Here is a 16,896-nt window from a genome sequence, read left to right on the forward strand (position 1 = left end):
GGCTATTCAGCTATCAATCTTAAACCTGTTAAATTTCATCCTTCACTTGCTGCTTAAATTATCACTGAAACAGAAGTAGGCAGTCCGTTTTAAATACTGGGATGATAAAATTAAACACCTGGGTTCAAGCCAGCTCTGCGAGATATGACACAGCTGTTTCCTCAGGGGGTGTGAGATAAGGATGGAAAGGGCACAAACACCTGGATCTTGCCTGAAAACCAACTAGAACTCATCATCAGATGTAATCAGCATGATCTTGTCGGACTTGCGGGAGTTCTTGTTGCCTGTGGCCAATTTTCCATTGGTGCTGGGTTGGGTCACCTCCTGTGTGGATTGTTGAGTGTACTGCTGATAAGCTGGAGAGAAGTTGTGGATGGCATCCTGCACCATGTCTCCTGGGTTTATGGTTTCCTTTAGACCACTCGAGATGCTCTGCATTGGGGGGATGCTCTCTGCAGGAACAACAACAGTACAGTTACAGAAGCAGATTAATGGCTACACTGTGACGTTGCAGCTTTAAACCACAAAATAGTAAAAACTAAAGGAAGTGAATATGAAAGAGAACCCTGGACTTGTTTCAGCTTAGAATGTGACACTTATTGGAAAACAAAACAAGAATTACAGAAACTTATCCTCTGAGAAATACTGGGCATTTAATTAATTATCCAAACTAGTGATGCACCGGTACAGATACTGCTCAATACCATGTGTGTATACTCGTACTTGTTAATAATAAAAGTGATCGATACCACAACAGATACCACACTAGTGAAGCCAGTGCAGATGTGTGTGATGACATGCTTCATATGTGTTTTTCAAGAAATAAAAGCAAGACCTTTGTTTTAAAATTTAAAATTGCACATGTATAGTTGTGTTTTGGTGAAATGTGCCAAATCCAAATAAAACTGTATACCTGATCTTTAACGTTGTTACATTTGTATTGGTGAGGTAACTTAAAAAAGGATGGGTAATTTATTACAGCCTAATGAAATCTTACACAGTTAAAACAGCAATAATAACCATAGTCACAATGATGTTCACATAAACAGATTTGGTATCGGCAAATATTGGTATCTGCAGATATTCAAATTTCAGATCTCGGTATCGGATTGGAACTCCCAATAAGAGGATCGGTGCATACTTAATCCAAACACTAAAGCTGTGTTCACAGAGGAAAAAATGCATTTTAGGCAGCTAAATAACCTAAAAAAAGTGTTTTCTTGCTAATTAATAAACCAAACATTTGTGTGTTCTACTGCTACTGCATTGCTGCTGTTTCTTTGCCAGCTGTGGTGGATAAATGGACTGAACAGAAATCAGTAACAGTCCCAGTCTCCACTGATGGCCACTGAGCACCCAGCTGTGAGTCCAACTGATTCTACTCCTGCACTAAAAGATGTGCAAAGCAAAAAAAAAAAAAAGTAAAGGAAAGAAAGAAGAAGCCGACAGACAACCACAGCTTTCTGTTTCAGGGTCACTGGCACAACTGACTGCATTGGCTTATGGAGGTGGCAAAGTGAAGGGTGAGACTGGGATCTTGTGGGGTGTAGAGGGCAGTTAGACATGGTCTGCTGAGTCTCTCCTACCAGCCAGCCTGCCTGGTCCACAAAGCTGAGGAAGAGGAGGGATAAACCACAAGTGTGGCAACCTCTGGAATCCTAAAAACATCTGTAAATTTTAATTCCATTATCCTAAAAAGTTCATGAACGAGGTGACTTGAGCAGTAAACAAAACAAAACTTTAATTCTGATGCTCATTTGTAGCAGCTGCACTGACCAGACAAAACATGTGCTCCCATTTGCATTTCCTTTAAAATAACGCAGACATTGGGCTTATTTTACTTTCATGGCAACTGTCTTTTGAGCAACTTATATCAGTACCTGTCCTTCAGCTGGCTACCTCTGAAGCTGGACTAACAGGCACCCCTAACAGCACCAAGCTGGTAAACTTCAGATGAACAGATTTAGCTCATGTATGGTTTTAAATCCCTTTTTTCTCTTTTTTTTTGCTAATGAAAAGTATTTTTTTATGTAATTAAAAACTATCACCGATCTAATCTATGCAAATCCTTTAGCAAGTGTTCTATTCAAGTTATTTTATATATATATCTATAAAAAGGTTTTACAGCTCTTTTAAAGGGCATTGCAGGACTTTATGAGTGAAAGTCATTTAAGGTTCAACAGAACACTGTAATGGCAAGACTGCAATTTTAAATGCTTGCAATACTGTTACTATTGTGGCACAGAGAGGAGCAATTAACCTAAAAACATGGCAACATATTTTTGGGGTGAGAGCAAGATGTAATAATCAGTTTAAGTGATTTTCCCTGCTCTGTCTCCAAAGTCTACTCACCAGGCACATCGTTCTTCTCCTGGTAGACTGTGCAGGTGAAGGCATATCGGAGGGCAATGGCAGCAAAGAACATTTCAATGCAGATGATGAAGTTCTGCCAGCCTGCCGCCACAGTGCCGGCACCCACCTCTTGCCCATCAATGAAAAGCGCTTTGGGAATGACGCCACAGCGTTCCAAGATGGCAAGAACCATTCCTACAAGTGAACGACATTTTCTATTAGTTTTTTTTTTTACTTTTTCCATGTGAAGGCGGCAGCGGGGATGAAGGAGTATGAACTCACCTTGCCAGAATGATAAGAAGATGACAGATTTAATTGTGAGAAATTTGAGAACCGGTTCATACGGCCTGAGCAGATCACTTGTGGCGAAGAAGAAGAGGAAGAGCGCGTAGAGAGCCAAACTGACTGAGAAGTTATAGACGATCGTAATGTACAGGTATCCTCCATTCACACTGCAAAGAAAGAAAGCAGGAGAGCACCATACTGCATTTACAAAAGGCTGCAACTTCTCCCACTTGGGTATATTTATCCTTTGACTTCATTTATAAAAGCAAGCTGGATTAAAAACAGCAGCATGTAGTCTATGTTTTAGGAAAAGGTTTTCAGCCTTCTTAAGAACAAGAACTTAAATACGTATTTGTAAATGACCTTCTCATTTGTAGGATTCATCACATAAACAGGCATATTGCTTCATTTGATTGTCAGTGTGCCCTCCTGTCCCCTGTTTTTCATTCTAGAGAGGCTCTCTGAAGATTCAGCTGTGACTGCGCTAATTACTCCCATGAAGTACAGCGAGCACGGTTGACTGAAAGCGCACAAGTAAACAATCTGCGAATCATCATGGTCTTTCTGCAGAGCCTCATAAAAATGTACCCAAAAGAAAAAAAAAAAGGAAAGAAAAAAAAGCTATTTTTCCCTGATCACTTTGAGTTATTTAGAGAAATGAGAAGAACTTGATCTTATCTTTTAGCATGACAGTAAGAGGATGACGATAAAGAAAATTCTATGAATCCTTTAATGAAGTCTGCTGAGTTGTTAAAACAAGTGTTGTCACAGCTGGCTCTTCAGATACAGACAGCAAGCTGAGAAGCACCTGATAATAAAACAGGCCGGGGACAATTTTATTAGATAAATTACCCTTATTCTGCTGAGACATTTAGTGGCACTTACAAACCCCCAATTGTCATTAAAATATATTTATTGATACAAAAGCTTGAAAATGTGCAGACTGAAAGTATGAAATGATGCAGCATCTCTTACTTTACAATATAGTTTTAAATTATGTTCTTCAAGCACAGCATATGATGCTAATCACAAGGCTTCATCTTAAACACACTTCAACGTTTCTCAAGATCAAAAGCTGTAAAAGTGAGAGTGACAGCATGCACATGCAAAGTTTGATCCAAAGTTTAAAATAACTTCATTCCTGCTGTCAGAAGGTGATATAACCATCTTAATTTCTAAACTGTTTCCATGTGCGCACAAATAGCAAACAAGCCTTCTGGCAATGACATGCATGAGCAGGATACATAGAGAATGAAATGCAAAGAGAGGTGCTGCTCACTTAAAATCTCCATCATGATATTTGCCAAAGGCCTGCAGGATGATGGTGATGGCTGCCATGATGGGTTTGACAACGCAGAACTGGAGAGTCGCCTGGAGGACACATGGCAGTTCAGAATGAAACAACAAGCAAGGACACAAAGAAGAAGGACGACATGCCAGAATCTGTTTGGATGTCAAATGAGATGGGGAAGACGTGCAAGTGTCTCATTTATTGTAACCAGTGGCCATTTGTCAACATCATCACCAGAGTTACATGTTTTCTGTGAAATCACTGAAGAAAACATGCAGGTTTCCAAATGTGCTGACTTAGCGCTTTATCTAAAAAGATAAAGCTGTTGTTCAAAACAGATGCAAGGGTTCTGTCCATAAAATGATCAAAACAACATCCATGATACTGATTTAATGACACTGATGTAGAAGATGGAGAACTGCAATGCAAAGCTGCAGGACAGTTGTCCTCTACGTTGTGCACTCAAGCCCGAACCAACCAATTTGACAGAGGCTGCCATACATGAAAGCAACAGACCAGAAGTGTTCAAGCTGATTAGCCAAAAGGGAAGCTTTTCTGGAATGACCAGAGTTGGTAGTATGCTTAGCAACGTGGTATTAATAAGCATATATAATACTGTATAACTGATTTACTTTGAAGCTTCCAGTGCTGACAGTTTCAACTTGCCCTAAGCCTGTTCTGGTACCAGTTAGTCACTCTGAATATCCTCAAAGCAATTTAGCATGCTTGCTGACATGCTTGATATTTAAACACACAACGCACGTTCATGGTGGCAGTGGATTAAAAGTCAACAGTGGTTTATTCATCTTGTAAATTTAGAGTGTGTGACTACAGTTGTGTAATCTGCACTCCGTAGAGATCGGGCAATAAACTGTAAGACTAAAGAAAATGAAATGAAATAAAGATAAAACGTAAGATATGATGACAAGTTAATTTTACAGTGTGTTACGGCCCAAGCCTGCTGGAATGTGGAGGAAGATGTCCCAACACCCGCACAAGACCAGGATTGGCCAGCCTTCCGCATCTCAGCCTCTACCCTTGGTGCTTTAGGATTGGTGGAGGACTTTTCAGGACCAAGGCTCATTGGCTACCTCCTCCGCCACTCTCCTATTTAAGGGACGTCATCAGCCTCATTCAGGGCAGCTGTGTTTGAGTGCGACACAGTTTGCCACTGTTGTACTGTTTGTGGGTTTTACTGAGGTTTTGCCTTCTGGGACTTTTTGACTTGCTGTAGAGTTACAGAACTTGTAGTATTTTTGTCTGTGATCACAGAGCTGTTTGGGTTTTGTGTTATTGTATTAAGAAAGTTATCTCTTCCGTATTGGGAAGTTTTGAGTTATCCCTTATTGTTTTGGTAAATTCACCTATTTGTGAATAAATTTATTGGTGAACTTTTAGTTACTTGTTCTGTTTTATGTTACCATCCCTTTTTTAAACCCCTAGACTCCACAGGGGTCGTAACAAGTGAACGAAACAATAAAAAGTTATTTTTAATGCAAAACTGAATAATGTTGAAGAGAACAGTCTGAAATGCTGTAAAGAGTCAGTTTTGACCAAAACTGTTGTTTTTTTCACTGAAATTACTCATGACAGCTGCTAAAAAGACTATTCTTAAGACACCTGCATCTCTTTTCCAGCTCCTGAAGAAACTAATGGGTTGTTTAGAGTGCCAAATGCTTTATCTAACTGCTCACTAAAGCCTTGTTCACGTGCATTTTGACAAGTTCGACTGCTTCAACACCTCTGTACCCGTTGCCGACATGTAAACTTTCTGAGCAATAAGAGGCATTTCAGGAGCAAGCCTTCCACAGGGATGATTTCCTACTAATCAAACTGGGACACTCATGCATTAGAAAGCCAAAGTTAGCTGCTACTAATACATTGTATTTGTGTGTGTGCATACATATATAGAGGTGCCAGGTAGGTTGATACAAGTGGTGCACTAAAAATACATGTTTTTCCAGACATAGTGAATGATTGTGATTAATAATCGTGATCTACCAAAATAATCGTGATTATTATTTCGGTCACAATCGTGCAGCCCTATTAAGTTCACATTAAAAAGCTTCTTAACTTCTCACATATTTACATATAAATGTACAATTCTTGTTATTACTGGAAAACAGAGGGGTCAGAACATCATATGGTGTTAACCGTGGCACAAAGGCAAATCAGCACAGAACCACTGGCCAGTGTTTCCGGTTTTTGGCGAGACCTATCTGGACGTCTCTTCGGTGTGATAACATTAGGAATAAAATGGTTGTTGCAAGAAATGAACTCATTTACTTGTTTCAAATACTAAGTGAGCAGCATTGCCTGCTTGTTTTATGTAAAGAAATCCCGGCTAGTGCTCAAAGAGAAACCGCACACTGAACTTTCTGCAGGTGGGCATCAGTGTCAACATCTCTGTCATATAAACACTGGAAAATAATAAGGCAGCAACTGCATGTATCACATACAGTCTGATGGCTTTGTGTTGCCCCTAGTTGTGTTTTGCATTTCCAAATAGAAATTTTGTAAACAGTGTCACATGGATGGAATTGTTTTTTGTTTTTTTTTGCAAATGTAGAAGGCAAAAAGCACAGTTTGTCAAAACAACATATGCTTATGTGGACAGAGCTGAGCAGAACGCTCGCTCTTCAATGCAGAAGGAAGAATGCAGTTTATCTTTGCATTTTAATGATGAGAAAAGCTATCTACTCTGCAAATCCAATGCTTCACATTCACGTAGGATATCTCTACAGTTCTATCACCAGAGCAATCCACAGTGATATTACACTGTCTGTAAATATATACAGTTGTTCAGATAAACTAACCTCTTAATGTCAACACCTTCCAACTTCTCACTCTGTATCCTCATGCATAAATAATATAACTCAACTGTAATACCAGTTTAGGGAACCAAAACTGCTAAACCTTCTCAGACACACCCATTCAGAGTTGATTAATTATTAACTAATTTGGAACCAGTAAACAGCTACACCAGAAGGCCCACAGGGTTCCTACTTGTGTCCAGTTCCAAGAAAATAAGTCCCTCAAATATCTGAAAATATTATAAACGACTTCAAACTGTAATGCCAGTACAGCTGGAGATGCAAGAGCTGCTTATCCTCCAGCTTTATCTTCAAAAGTCCAAGCTGCTTTTTCATATCAGTGATTGGTTTGTTAAGCTCTCTGGTAACGACATGCAGAAGTTTCCCAGAAATGTGACAAGAATTCTGATGTTTCTTTATCTTACAAAAAAATAAGATCCTTGTTTTGTTTTTAAACTTTCGTTGTTATAAAAACATTTCTTCTCATTTTCTATTAATATTGTGATCAGTATATGCAAGACTATGAAGAGTTCAGTTAAAATAAATAAACATCACATTTTTTAATCAACATTTTGATACCTTGAAGAGCTCATGTCATATGGCTTTTGACAGAACTTTATTAACTCCATTAAAAAGTGCTGTTTATTCATTTCCCGTAAATGTTCTGTGTTACACATTTAAAAGTGGAAAACTTTCATTTTCAGGCCATAACAACAACAAAAAAAACAAAACAATGATAGGTGGAATTTAAATATAAAGCTTCACTAAATATGTCCTAAATATCTCCCAACTGCTCTCAAAAATATTATTCACTGTTTTCATATACGTCACCCTGCAAGGTTTTCTTATTAAAAGACTTCACATAATATTCCTATCAAAGCACACTGTTTATCTCCCAGGTTGGAAAAAATGCTCTTTACCATTTATTTTGTTTTGAAGACACACACCTCAGCTCTAATATCCATCAGTGCTACAGAGCAGAAATTTGTGCAGCATCCCAGATCCTGGAGGGGAGCTCCGTGCTGACACTTCATATCATCTCTCATTGTGTATTATCAAACTGCTTTCACCTGGACGCAGCTGCTTCTGTTTTGCTTTTCTGTTTTTAACTTGGGGACGTTATCCACTGAGAAGTGCACAGCCAATTAAAAAACCTGTCATTTTTTAAGGAGTCTGGAGATCTGAAGTAAAAAGACATTTTCAGCTCAGTTCTTTCTCTCTCTGTTTTTTTAAACAGCATTTTAATGCATTATTATTTTCAGCAGGAGAATTTCTTTTCAGTGATAAAAGGGGATCCTCTCTGGGGCAGAAAATGAGGAAATGATCACCTGTTTGCAGAATCTTAAGAAGCCGATGGAGTAGCTCATTCCAACAAGGCAACATGTTCCATACAGACAGCTTGACCTGTGAAAACAGAAAGTAATGCATGAAAAAACGGTTAATTGTATCTCTGCATAAAAAGTTTGATGAATTAAGTGGAATGTGAATATTTGATACATTAAATATATTAAAATATGCCCAAATTGCTGAAAAATTTGACATTAAAACTTAAACACTCACTGGTAGTCAACATTATGAGTAATGTTAAAAGCAAAACATCCACCTGAGGGGCCTCATGTTTAAAAATTGTGCCCATTTCCCATTTATTTCAGTATCCCAACACAAGTACACAAATACAACCAAATCACTTGCAAATAAAGAGGATAGACACTCACTCAAGACAAATTCTTCATTTGAATTTTGCTGAAATCTCTGTCGTGTTACATCTGTATCTAAAGAGGATTTCTGAAACATTTTAACTAAAAGACATGCTACTATTGATTCAATATGGACAATTCAAGTCAACATGACTGAGCTTGATGCTGTTCAGTCGAATTTTAATCTTAACAGCAACCAGACATCAGTAATCAATACGTTGCTGAATTTCAACCCAAGTACCCACATCTTTCCATTTCAGCAGCCTTGTTTTAGACAAAGTGTCTCTATGCTGCAGTTGCTTAAGTTTTCAGTGACACATTATTTTTCTGTGTTACAAAAAAAAAAAAAGTGTGAGGTAAAATCAGTCTTCTGGGCGGAGCTGACAAACCACCATAAAACAAGACGGTGAAACAACATCTAAGGTAGTACACACACAGAAGAATATGTGTGTATAAACAATAAAACAAAATTACTTTGGGTTTTTTGGGACAGATTTTAACGCTGTATTTCTGAACTGGGACAAGTATATCAGGAGAGCTGTGTGGTGGAATACAAGTTTTTGAGCCGAAACCCCCACACTTTAAGCATTTACAAGGGGCACTGAGACTTTAATTCTGCTTCAGTAAGAATAAATCATCCAATCCAAGAGACAACCCTGAAATAAGTCACAAGCAAACCACATCTGACCTTCTCTGACTGGAATGACTGATAGTGATATTTAATTTGCTGATAATATCATGCATCCCTAACTGTGAATTGTGCTTTTGACTAAACAATGCATCTGAAATGATCAGCTGGAAATGTTGGAGTTTCTTTCCAACCTCAGAATAAAAATAAATTAAATCAATATAAATGTTAACAGGCCCATCAGAGAGAAAAACTGAACTTTTCTAAATGAACACACTCACGCAGACTTGACATTTAAAAAGGGCTCAATGTTATTATATTTATTTTTTAAGACTCTTAAGCTGAGTCAGCATACAACGGCCAATAAAGATATTTCAGATGACCAGAGGTCATTTGTGAGAGCTGTTTATTGCCAGCAGTTTCCCTTGTACATCACAGCTTTTATTAGCATACAGATATAACCATAAAATAGATAATAAAATGAATTAATGTCTTTAAGTATAGTGTGTACATGTGTAATGCAGCTGTAGCATGCAGTGGACTGAGTGCACTCACTGTATGGGCTTCCCTCGAATCTCTGACATGATTGCACTTTCTCCTCCAAGATATTCAAAGGACAAACTCAGGAAATTGTAAATGACAAACGCTGCAACACAAAGAAAAGTTATTTCTTTTAGACCCGACATCAAATGCGTCTCATTATGTGATTTTCACTGCAAAGTAATTTCTCATCAGCTTCAAGTAAAACTTCACTATGAAAAAAAAAAAAGGTCAAATCATTTCATAAAAGGGAAAAAGAAGAAGAAAAAACTTTCGACATGATAAAAAATAATTAGTCCTACATTTTGGAACAATGAACATTTCAGTCCTTACATTAAGAAGCTTCTAAGGGTTCTGTGTCTTGGAAATCCCTAACTAATCCTTTGTTACTATTTAAGGAGGGATTAAATTAAACTAATGCAGATGGTGTCCAGTCAAGAGAAGGTTCATTACATTTTAGCCGGAGCTGCTGGTGGTTTCTCTGATTTCTGGTGGAACGCACTATCAATCAGCCACAAAATTGGCTTGCAAACAGGACACTAATCTGTGGAATAATGAATTTCTTATTTTCCTCCCCTCAAATTGCATGTAATCCATTTAGCAGAGGATTCACCTCTGGTATCGGTGAAGTATTCTGGCCTTAAAACTTCAACAAGTAATTCCAGCTTTACTGTACAGCAGATGTTAAACTGCATGCTAGAGATCAAGGTTTAAGTTATATTTCAATTCATGATGGAAAAGCAAAATAATTTCAAAAGAATTTCCCCAAACTAGGTGTTGTAAAAACCATTATAAAAACGGATAATTATACAAAACAAAAGCTCCGTGGAGGCTTTTAAAATGACTCATTCTGGAGTTTTACGCCCCAGATAAAGAGGTTTGTGTATCCGAGAACAATGACTAGTGTGAAAAAACTAGTTTGGCTACTTCCTCATCTTTCCGTTTCAAGCAACTGTCTGAATAAAGAGGGTACAAGAAAGGAAAAACATAACCGTAGCTGTCTAAACAGGAAACTTCATTTCCAGCTTGTGATACATACCTTCGTAGCAGTCTCGGACAGAATCAAAATAGACATAGTACTGGTCGTTGCTGATGAAGAGGAGGCTGAGCCACGAATCAAAAGCATAAACTGGGACAATAAAGAGGATGCGGATGATGTAGCGCTGCTCATTGGGAACAGTGTAGGATCGAAGGTGGGTATAGATCTACAATGAAAACACAAAGCACAAAAAACAGACGCTATGATGGTGGGAACTGAAAGACAATGTGGAACTTGCAATCTTTGTTTTAATTTTGTGAGGCACAGCAAAAGATCAAAACTAGAAAAGCACCCCACCAAGCCGCTCATTTCCACCCATACTGTGAGTTCCACCATAGGCTATAGTTCTACATTCATTTCAATGTAAAACACTATTAGATTCTGAGATTCACTCATAATGAATCCGGTATCTCGGCCACATTGTGGTCTGAATCTGTTCTCTTGCTGTGATGAAAATCCCAAAGATCCCCCGTTTATCATGTTCTGGATCGTAGATCTAACTTTGACATCTTGTAAAACCTGTTGGGAACTTCTCTATTTTTTGGCCAAGCACCCTGACGTTTTATTGTGGAGTTTTATCCATACATAGGCCTACTGAGAATGGCCTTATATTGCAGTGATGAAGAACCCTTAAAAAAAAATGTCTGGATCCAGATCACTCCCAATATTTGCTGATTTTAAGTTAGACCAAGACCCGCTCTCAGAAAAAGAAAGAAAAAAAGTGAAAGTCCAGTAGTTTTTGCATAAAGTTGCAGACACACAAACAGATAATCGCCAGCAAAAACATTACCTCCGACCTCCGCCAACTCCCTGCAGGAGGTAACAATGCAATGTGGCTAATGTGTAAAAACTGCATTAGCACTAAAATGACCAATTACAACATAAAGTCAAGAAGGAAAATATTCAACAAAAAGGCAAGTGCTCTGCAGAAGTGTTAAAGTGAGATATTAAAAATCTACTCATTAATAGTTGTTTTTAAAATATATGAGTGTTAGAATTTATGGGCTCATTAAGTCTTGGACTGACTCTTGTCTCTGCCATTATGCAAAAGCAAGGTTGCCTTGAATAAATAAAGATAACCCAACTCCCATTTTAATGACTTCCCAGAACAATCCTTTAAACCAACCGACCACACCTTATAAATTGCTCTGACTTCTCATACAGCAGCAGACAATAACATCAGTACATAAATGTTGTTTCTCGGAGCTTTTAAAGGTCTTAACCTTTAGTTTTTAACTCAAACAGACACACGGCTCTCCCTCGTGGCTCCATATGGCCTCCATAAATGGAATGTGGTGCATCTGACAACAGTTTGGGGAATACACACAGCATATGGCAGACAATCCCCTGATCATGCTTTACTGTGACCTTTAGGTTTAAGATAAGGGCTCACATTGTTAACTAACATTTGAGAGATATGGTTTTAAACCAATATGTTTAATTTAAATGTCAAAAAACATTTATGCTCAAACATACAACTGGTAATGAAGCTAAGAAATTAACAGGATTTACAGAATATGATGTACGTCAGAACGAGGAGATGGGTAATCAGCCGAGTGAGGAAAGTGCAGGTAGATTGTTCTTTTCAGGGCTTTCAGATAAGCTACCATCATCACATGACTGCAGGAACTAATGCCATGTGAGTAAACAAAATCAACAACAACGCTGTTGAGAAATACTTTTTGATATTGCAAATGCACTCTGACATGAAATAAAACTCTTATCCAACAAACAGCGGGATCGCTTCAGCTGAGCAATTAGCAGATTTAATTGGGAAAAATAAGTCTGATCCCATCTCACGCATTCTTTTCACTCTAAAGATGACTGCAGTTATGCAGAAAATGCGCTCAAAATGAAGTGCTTATTAAAGATCACAGCATTTAAGGGAATGTTTTTGTGATGCCAGTCAGAACGGATCGCAGTCGTCTTCTGGCAATCTTAATGAAAGGAAAAAACATCTAAAAAAAGGAAAATCCTCTAAATTAATCACAATGCTAATGACTTATTAGCAACTCAAATCGCACAAAGCTACATGCAATTTACTCTGACATTTATTAATTTCTCAAAAGATAGAAAACGTAGAAGTTCATAAAAGCTCACAGTTGCAACAGAGGATAAATGCATTAGCTCCTACTTCAACTGGCATGGGCTTTCAGAAGCACTGTTGAGAAGTTTTCACTATTTGGTCACATTTTTGTGTCTAACAATGGATTCTAGTTTATAATAACTGAAAAATTGTTAAATGATTAACCTGTTTTTTTTGTTTTTTGTTTTAATTGGCAATCCCAAGTGCCTCTAAATGGAAATGTCTATAGCATCGTGTGTTACTATTAGCATGTCATCAGTATCAGCTGGTAAACACTACATTAAATGACCAACTTTAGGATTGCCACTGCCTTGTTATCTAGTTTGATTAAATCAATTACAGTTTTGCTTAAAAAATAGTACACAAGCATGTGTGTTCATCCCCAACTAACTGCAACTTTCACAAATAGCAATACTAAATAATATCTTGATCCCATTTCAGAAGAGACTTGATGATCATGCATTTGTGTTTGCAATTAATTGGAAAAACATATTAGTGACTGGTAAACTTACAATGCTGTGTGATTAAGGTAAAGGAAGAATCTTTCTTTTTTTTTTTTTAATCAAAAATGAATACTAAAAAGATGACATTTTAGCATTTCACTAAAATGTGCTGAATTAGAGGAATCAATGTTAAGTTCCAAACTGAACTCCCTCACAGGTGTGACTGTACCAAAAAGCTCTGAATATTGCCAAGTATATACAGTATCTATAATAAAAAATCATTGTCGAACCCACTGGATGTTAAGTTATTTCAACATAAAACCTACTATGAATGGATATGTTTTACATTTTAAAGTCCAACTCAACATCTATGATCTCCCCTCAACACAGGAGCTTGATTAAATATCCATTAGAGGCTGAACATTAAAACCTGATTACTATGGGGGTGGGGTTCATCTCTCCATGTGAACTGAGGCAAACTGACCCTGCAGCTACACAATCGTTACAAGCTTAGTTTGATGTCTGCACTGAATATAAATAACCTAAAAAAGAAGTGCAAAGTACAAAGACTCACACAGGGGTGCATAAGACTGATCTTGATGCTCTTAATCCAAACACTTCAAGTTGCTCAGAGTCCAATGAGACCACCATGAAAAATGAGCCACCTTCCACAAATCTTTAGCCAGAATAGAACTGGCTACATCACTGGGAAGCGGATGTAAGGTCATTGTCTATCTGTGTTTAGTATTCAGAAAGTGCATTTAAGAGTCTATAGCAATTCTCCAGAGTCGAGTCAGTTGAAACACGAGCAGCATTACAACAATAGTCCTGCAGACCATTTTATTCCCCCACAGTGAAAAGATGCCTGTTGCAAACCTGCTCCACGCTCCCGCAGGAACACTTGCTATTTATTTGTTCAATTAAAATGCCTTGCTGGCAAGTGCTGGGCCAAACATGTACTATATTAAAAAGATAGAAACCAATTTGTGGGATATTGAGTTACAAATCCCTAAACAGTTTTTTTTTTTTTTAAACCTTTGTCTTACCGGATGCAATGTGTTGTTGATCTGCGAGTACTTCTCCCTCATGCAAAGCACAATCTTTTACTTACATAACACGCAATTGCATGTTAAGAGAAATTTCATAGGGAGGCTTAAGTGGATGAATGCACACCCAGCATATGAGCTGCATAACATGAAAACCACTGTGAAATGGGAAAACAACATTCTCATCCTTTATAACGCGGTAAATGTAATCTCGGTATCAAGTGATTTCCCTGCTGATAGAACACAGCGCCCTTTTGCATTCTCTGCAAATGATAAAACCTTAATGATAAGCTATCATCTCTGCACAGGGGGAACTCTGGCGCACAAGAGGAAACGCTCATTTTACAGCAGTGAGTAAATAGTTGTGGATAAAGGTAGTCTGTGCTGAGACATTTCTTCTTCCTGGTCATCACCTTCCCCCATACAGAGCCGTCTCACGGTGTTTTCATTCAGCTAGAGGACTTCCGTACATTTTTAATCTTAAAAACACTGTTGTCTATAAAGTGAGCACAATTCAAGCGAAGCCAGCACATTAATACCTGCCTGGAAAAACAGTGATGTCTTTAAAGCTGATAAGAAAGAGTTGGAATATTATAATAAGCAGTGTGAGCTCAAAATCCACTGAACTGAGCGGAAAGGAAATAGGCCTTTATAAGAACATATAAGAATATGTTTCTAACCTCAGGCAGGGGATGTGCAATCTGTTGACCCAAACCCTCTCTGATTATGCATTTACATAATTGGGAGTGCAGTGCTTTCAGGCCAAGCTACACACTTGTGGGATTCAATGAAGTGATTTTCAGACACTGACATTTGGAAAAATCCCCATCTAAAGCTTTTGTGGAGTCATATAATCTCACCTGGTGGCATGTTATGAGCAAGGCAGACCAGACAAATATCCCAGAGATGGCCTGAGCAGCTGTTGTGTTTAGAAACATCTCCTCTATGATTGACCCGTTTCCCGTTTGAATAATGGTCATGTTGGAGGGGTCCGACTTGTCTGGGAAAATCGGCGCATCCAGGTGGATGACTGAATCATTGTCAGCAGATGAATCAACGTCCATGGAAAAGTTCATCTGAAACAGACAGGAAAATAGTTAAGACTCAACATCACACCTTCCCCTGTGAATTAGTGCACCTTCTGTGCACATGATCAAAATTTATATTGTTCATCATATTTCTTTTGAAATGTTAAGCCCATATTTTCTAGGAGAGAGTGCCTACCACACATTATTGAACTGATGTTATGTTCAGTTTCTTTGCTGTCAACAAAAGGCTCACCTTGTCCTGGCGACTAGTAGAGCAGCTTTATCCTGTTCAGATGGTGCTGTCAACAAACAGCACAGGATTGTCACAAAGCCAGCTTTACAGGATCAGTATCGAGACTCAAAAAGCTTTGTAGAGCTTCCCATCGAAGCGCTTTCCTGCCATTTACTGTAAATATCTAAACTTCATCAACTAATGTTTTCACCGGCCAGACTTCCTTGTTTGAGACAGGTGCCTTTCTGAGGTCGAAGTCCAGTCCGATAGCAAAAAAGAAGAAGAAGAAAAAAAAAGCTAAACTGACATTTCTGACATCCAAACGCTAATAAAGTATGAAAAGCTTATCGGTTAAAAGCCTAAAAAGTTTTACTGTAAATTAGAGAGATTTTAGTTTATCCTATCGTAGCGACTGAGATCAGCAGCAGAGATAAATAGGTTGGGCGCAGGTGAAGACATCACGTGGTCTCCGCCTCCGAGCGTGTCGTCATCACGTCGCTTCCGGATCGACGGGTTGTTTTGACCTGGGTGCGACAGACCTGAATACTTTGTGTTCTTACAAACATATGTGGATCCCCGGAGTAAGAATCAGAGTACACGTAACCTTCAAAAGAGAAAGTTTATTAACATGAAAATGCATATTATATTGTAACATACGAAATTACTTTTACCTTTACTTTTATTTAAAAAAAAAAAAAAAAAATGTATGTATGCATATCTGTTAATTTCTCTGCATGCCCTTACTTTATTTGTAAAATAATTGTAAAATAGCTGTATTTCTTGTATATTATTATTATTCAATGTTTTTATTATTATTTTTATTATTCAGCACCCTATCACCGAAACAAGTACCGAGTCTGTGAATTGTTCAAAGACAATGGCAATAAAAATCTTTCTGATTCTGTAAGAGCAGATTTGAATGCACAAAATACTTATTTCTACTGGGAATAATAAATCTCTTTAAAAAAAAATCCAAACTATGTTTCTTTCAGTCGCTTTTTTTCTGGTTTGACTGGTCCAAGATTTTTAAAAAAAAAAAGTCATCATGTGCAATTACTATTTCACAATATTTTAGAAATTAAAATAGATTACAGTATATTTTTAATAATCATTCATGAAAATATTTCCACAAAAAACAACTCACAAGAAAAACCATTATAACCAAGCAAATAAAAGTAGAATTAATTTAGAAAAATTTCAAACTGCCAAAAATCAATATCTGAAAAGGTGGAAATATGAAAACTTTTATGTATGCATTCCCACACAAATCGATAAAGCTGTATGAGGAAATGTCAAACCATATGAACTTCTGTGTTCGCATTGTGTAAGGAATTATTTATTTAAATGCATTACTGCTTTGGATAAACAGCTATAAACTATAAAATACTATAACAAAAGAAAACAGCTTCATAAAGA

At 37.6% G+C, this 16,896-nt stretch overlaps 1 protein-coding gene across 1 annotated transcript; it reads right to left on the reverse strand.

Moving 5' to 3' along the window:
• Window positions 1-222: 222 nt before the first annotated feature.
• Window positions 223-15,296, reverse strand: tmem184a (transmembrane protein 184a; the record flags this gene model as incomplete). The annotated part of the gene is made up of 8 exons (XM_079253205.1): window positions 223-452; window positions 2,353-2,547; window positions 2,635-2,804; window positions 3,917-4,008; window positions 8,070-8,145; window positions 9,622-9,712; window positions 10,646-10,811; window positions 15,081-15,296. The coding sequence occupies 8 exons, from the start codon at window positions 15,294-15,296 to the stop codon at window positions 223-225; spliced, it is 1,236 nt and encodes a 411-aa protein (XP_079109331.1).
• Between the last annotated feature and the right edge of the window lie 1,600 nt (window positions 15,297-16,896).

Source organism: Telmatherina bonti, assembly GCF_933228915.1.
Source record: "Telmatherina bonti genome assembly, chromosome: 14".
In the NCBI taxonomy this organism is placed as follows: domain Eukaryota; kingdom Metazoa; phylum Chordata; class Actinopteri; order Atheriniformes; family Telmatherinidae; genus Telmatherina; species Telmatherina bonti.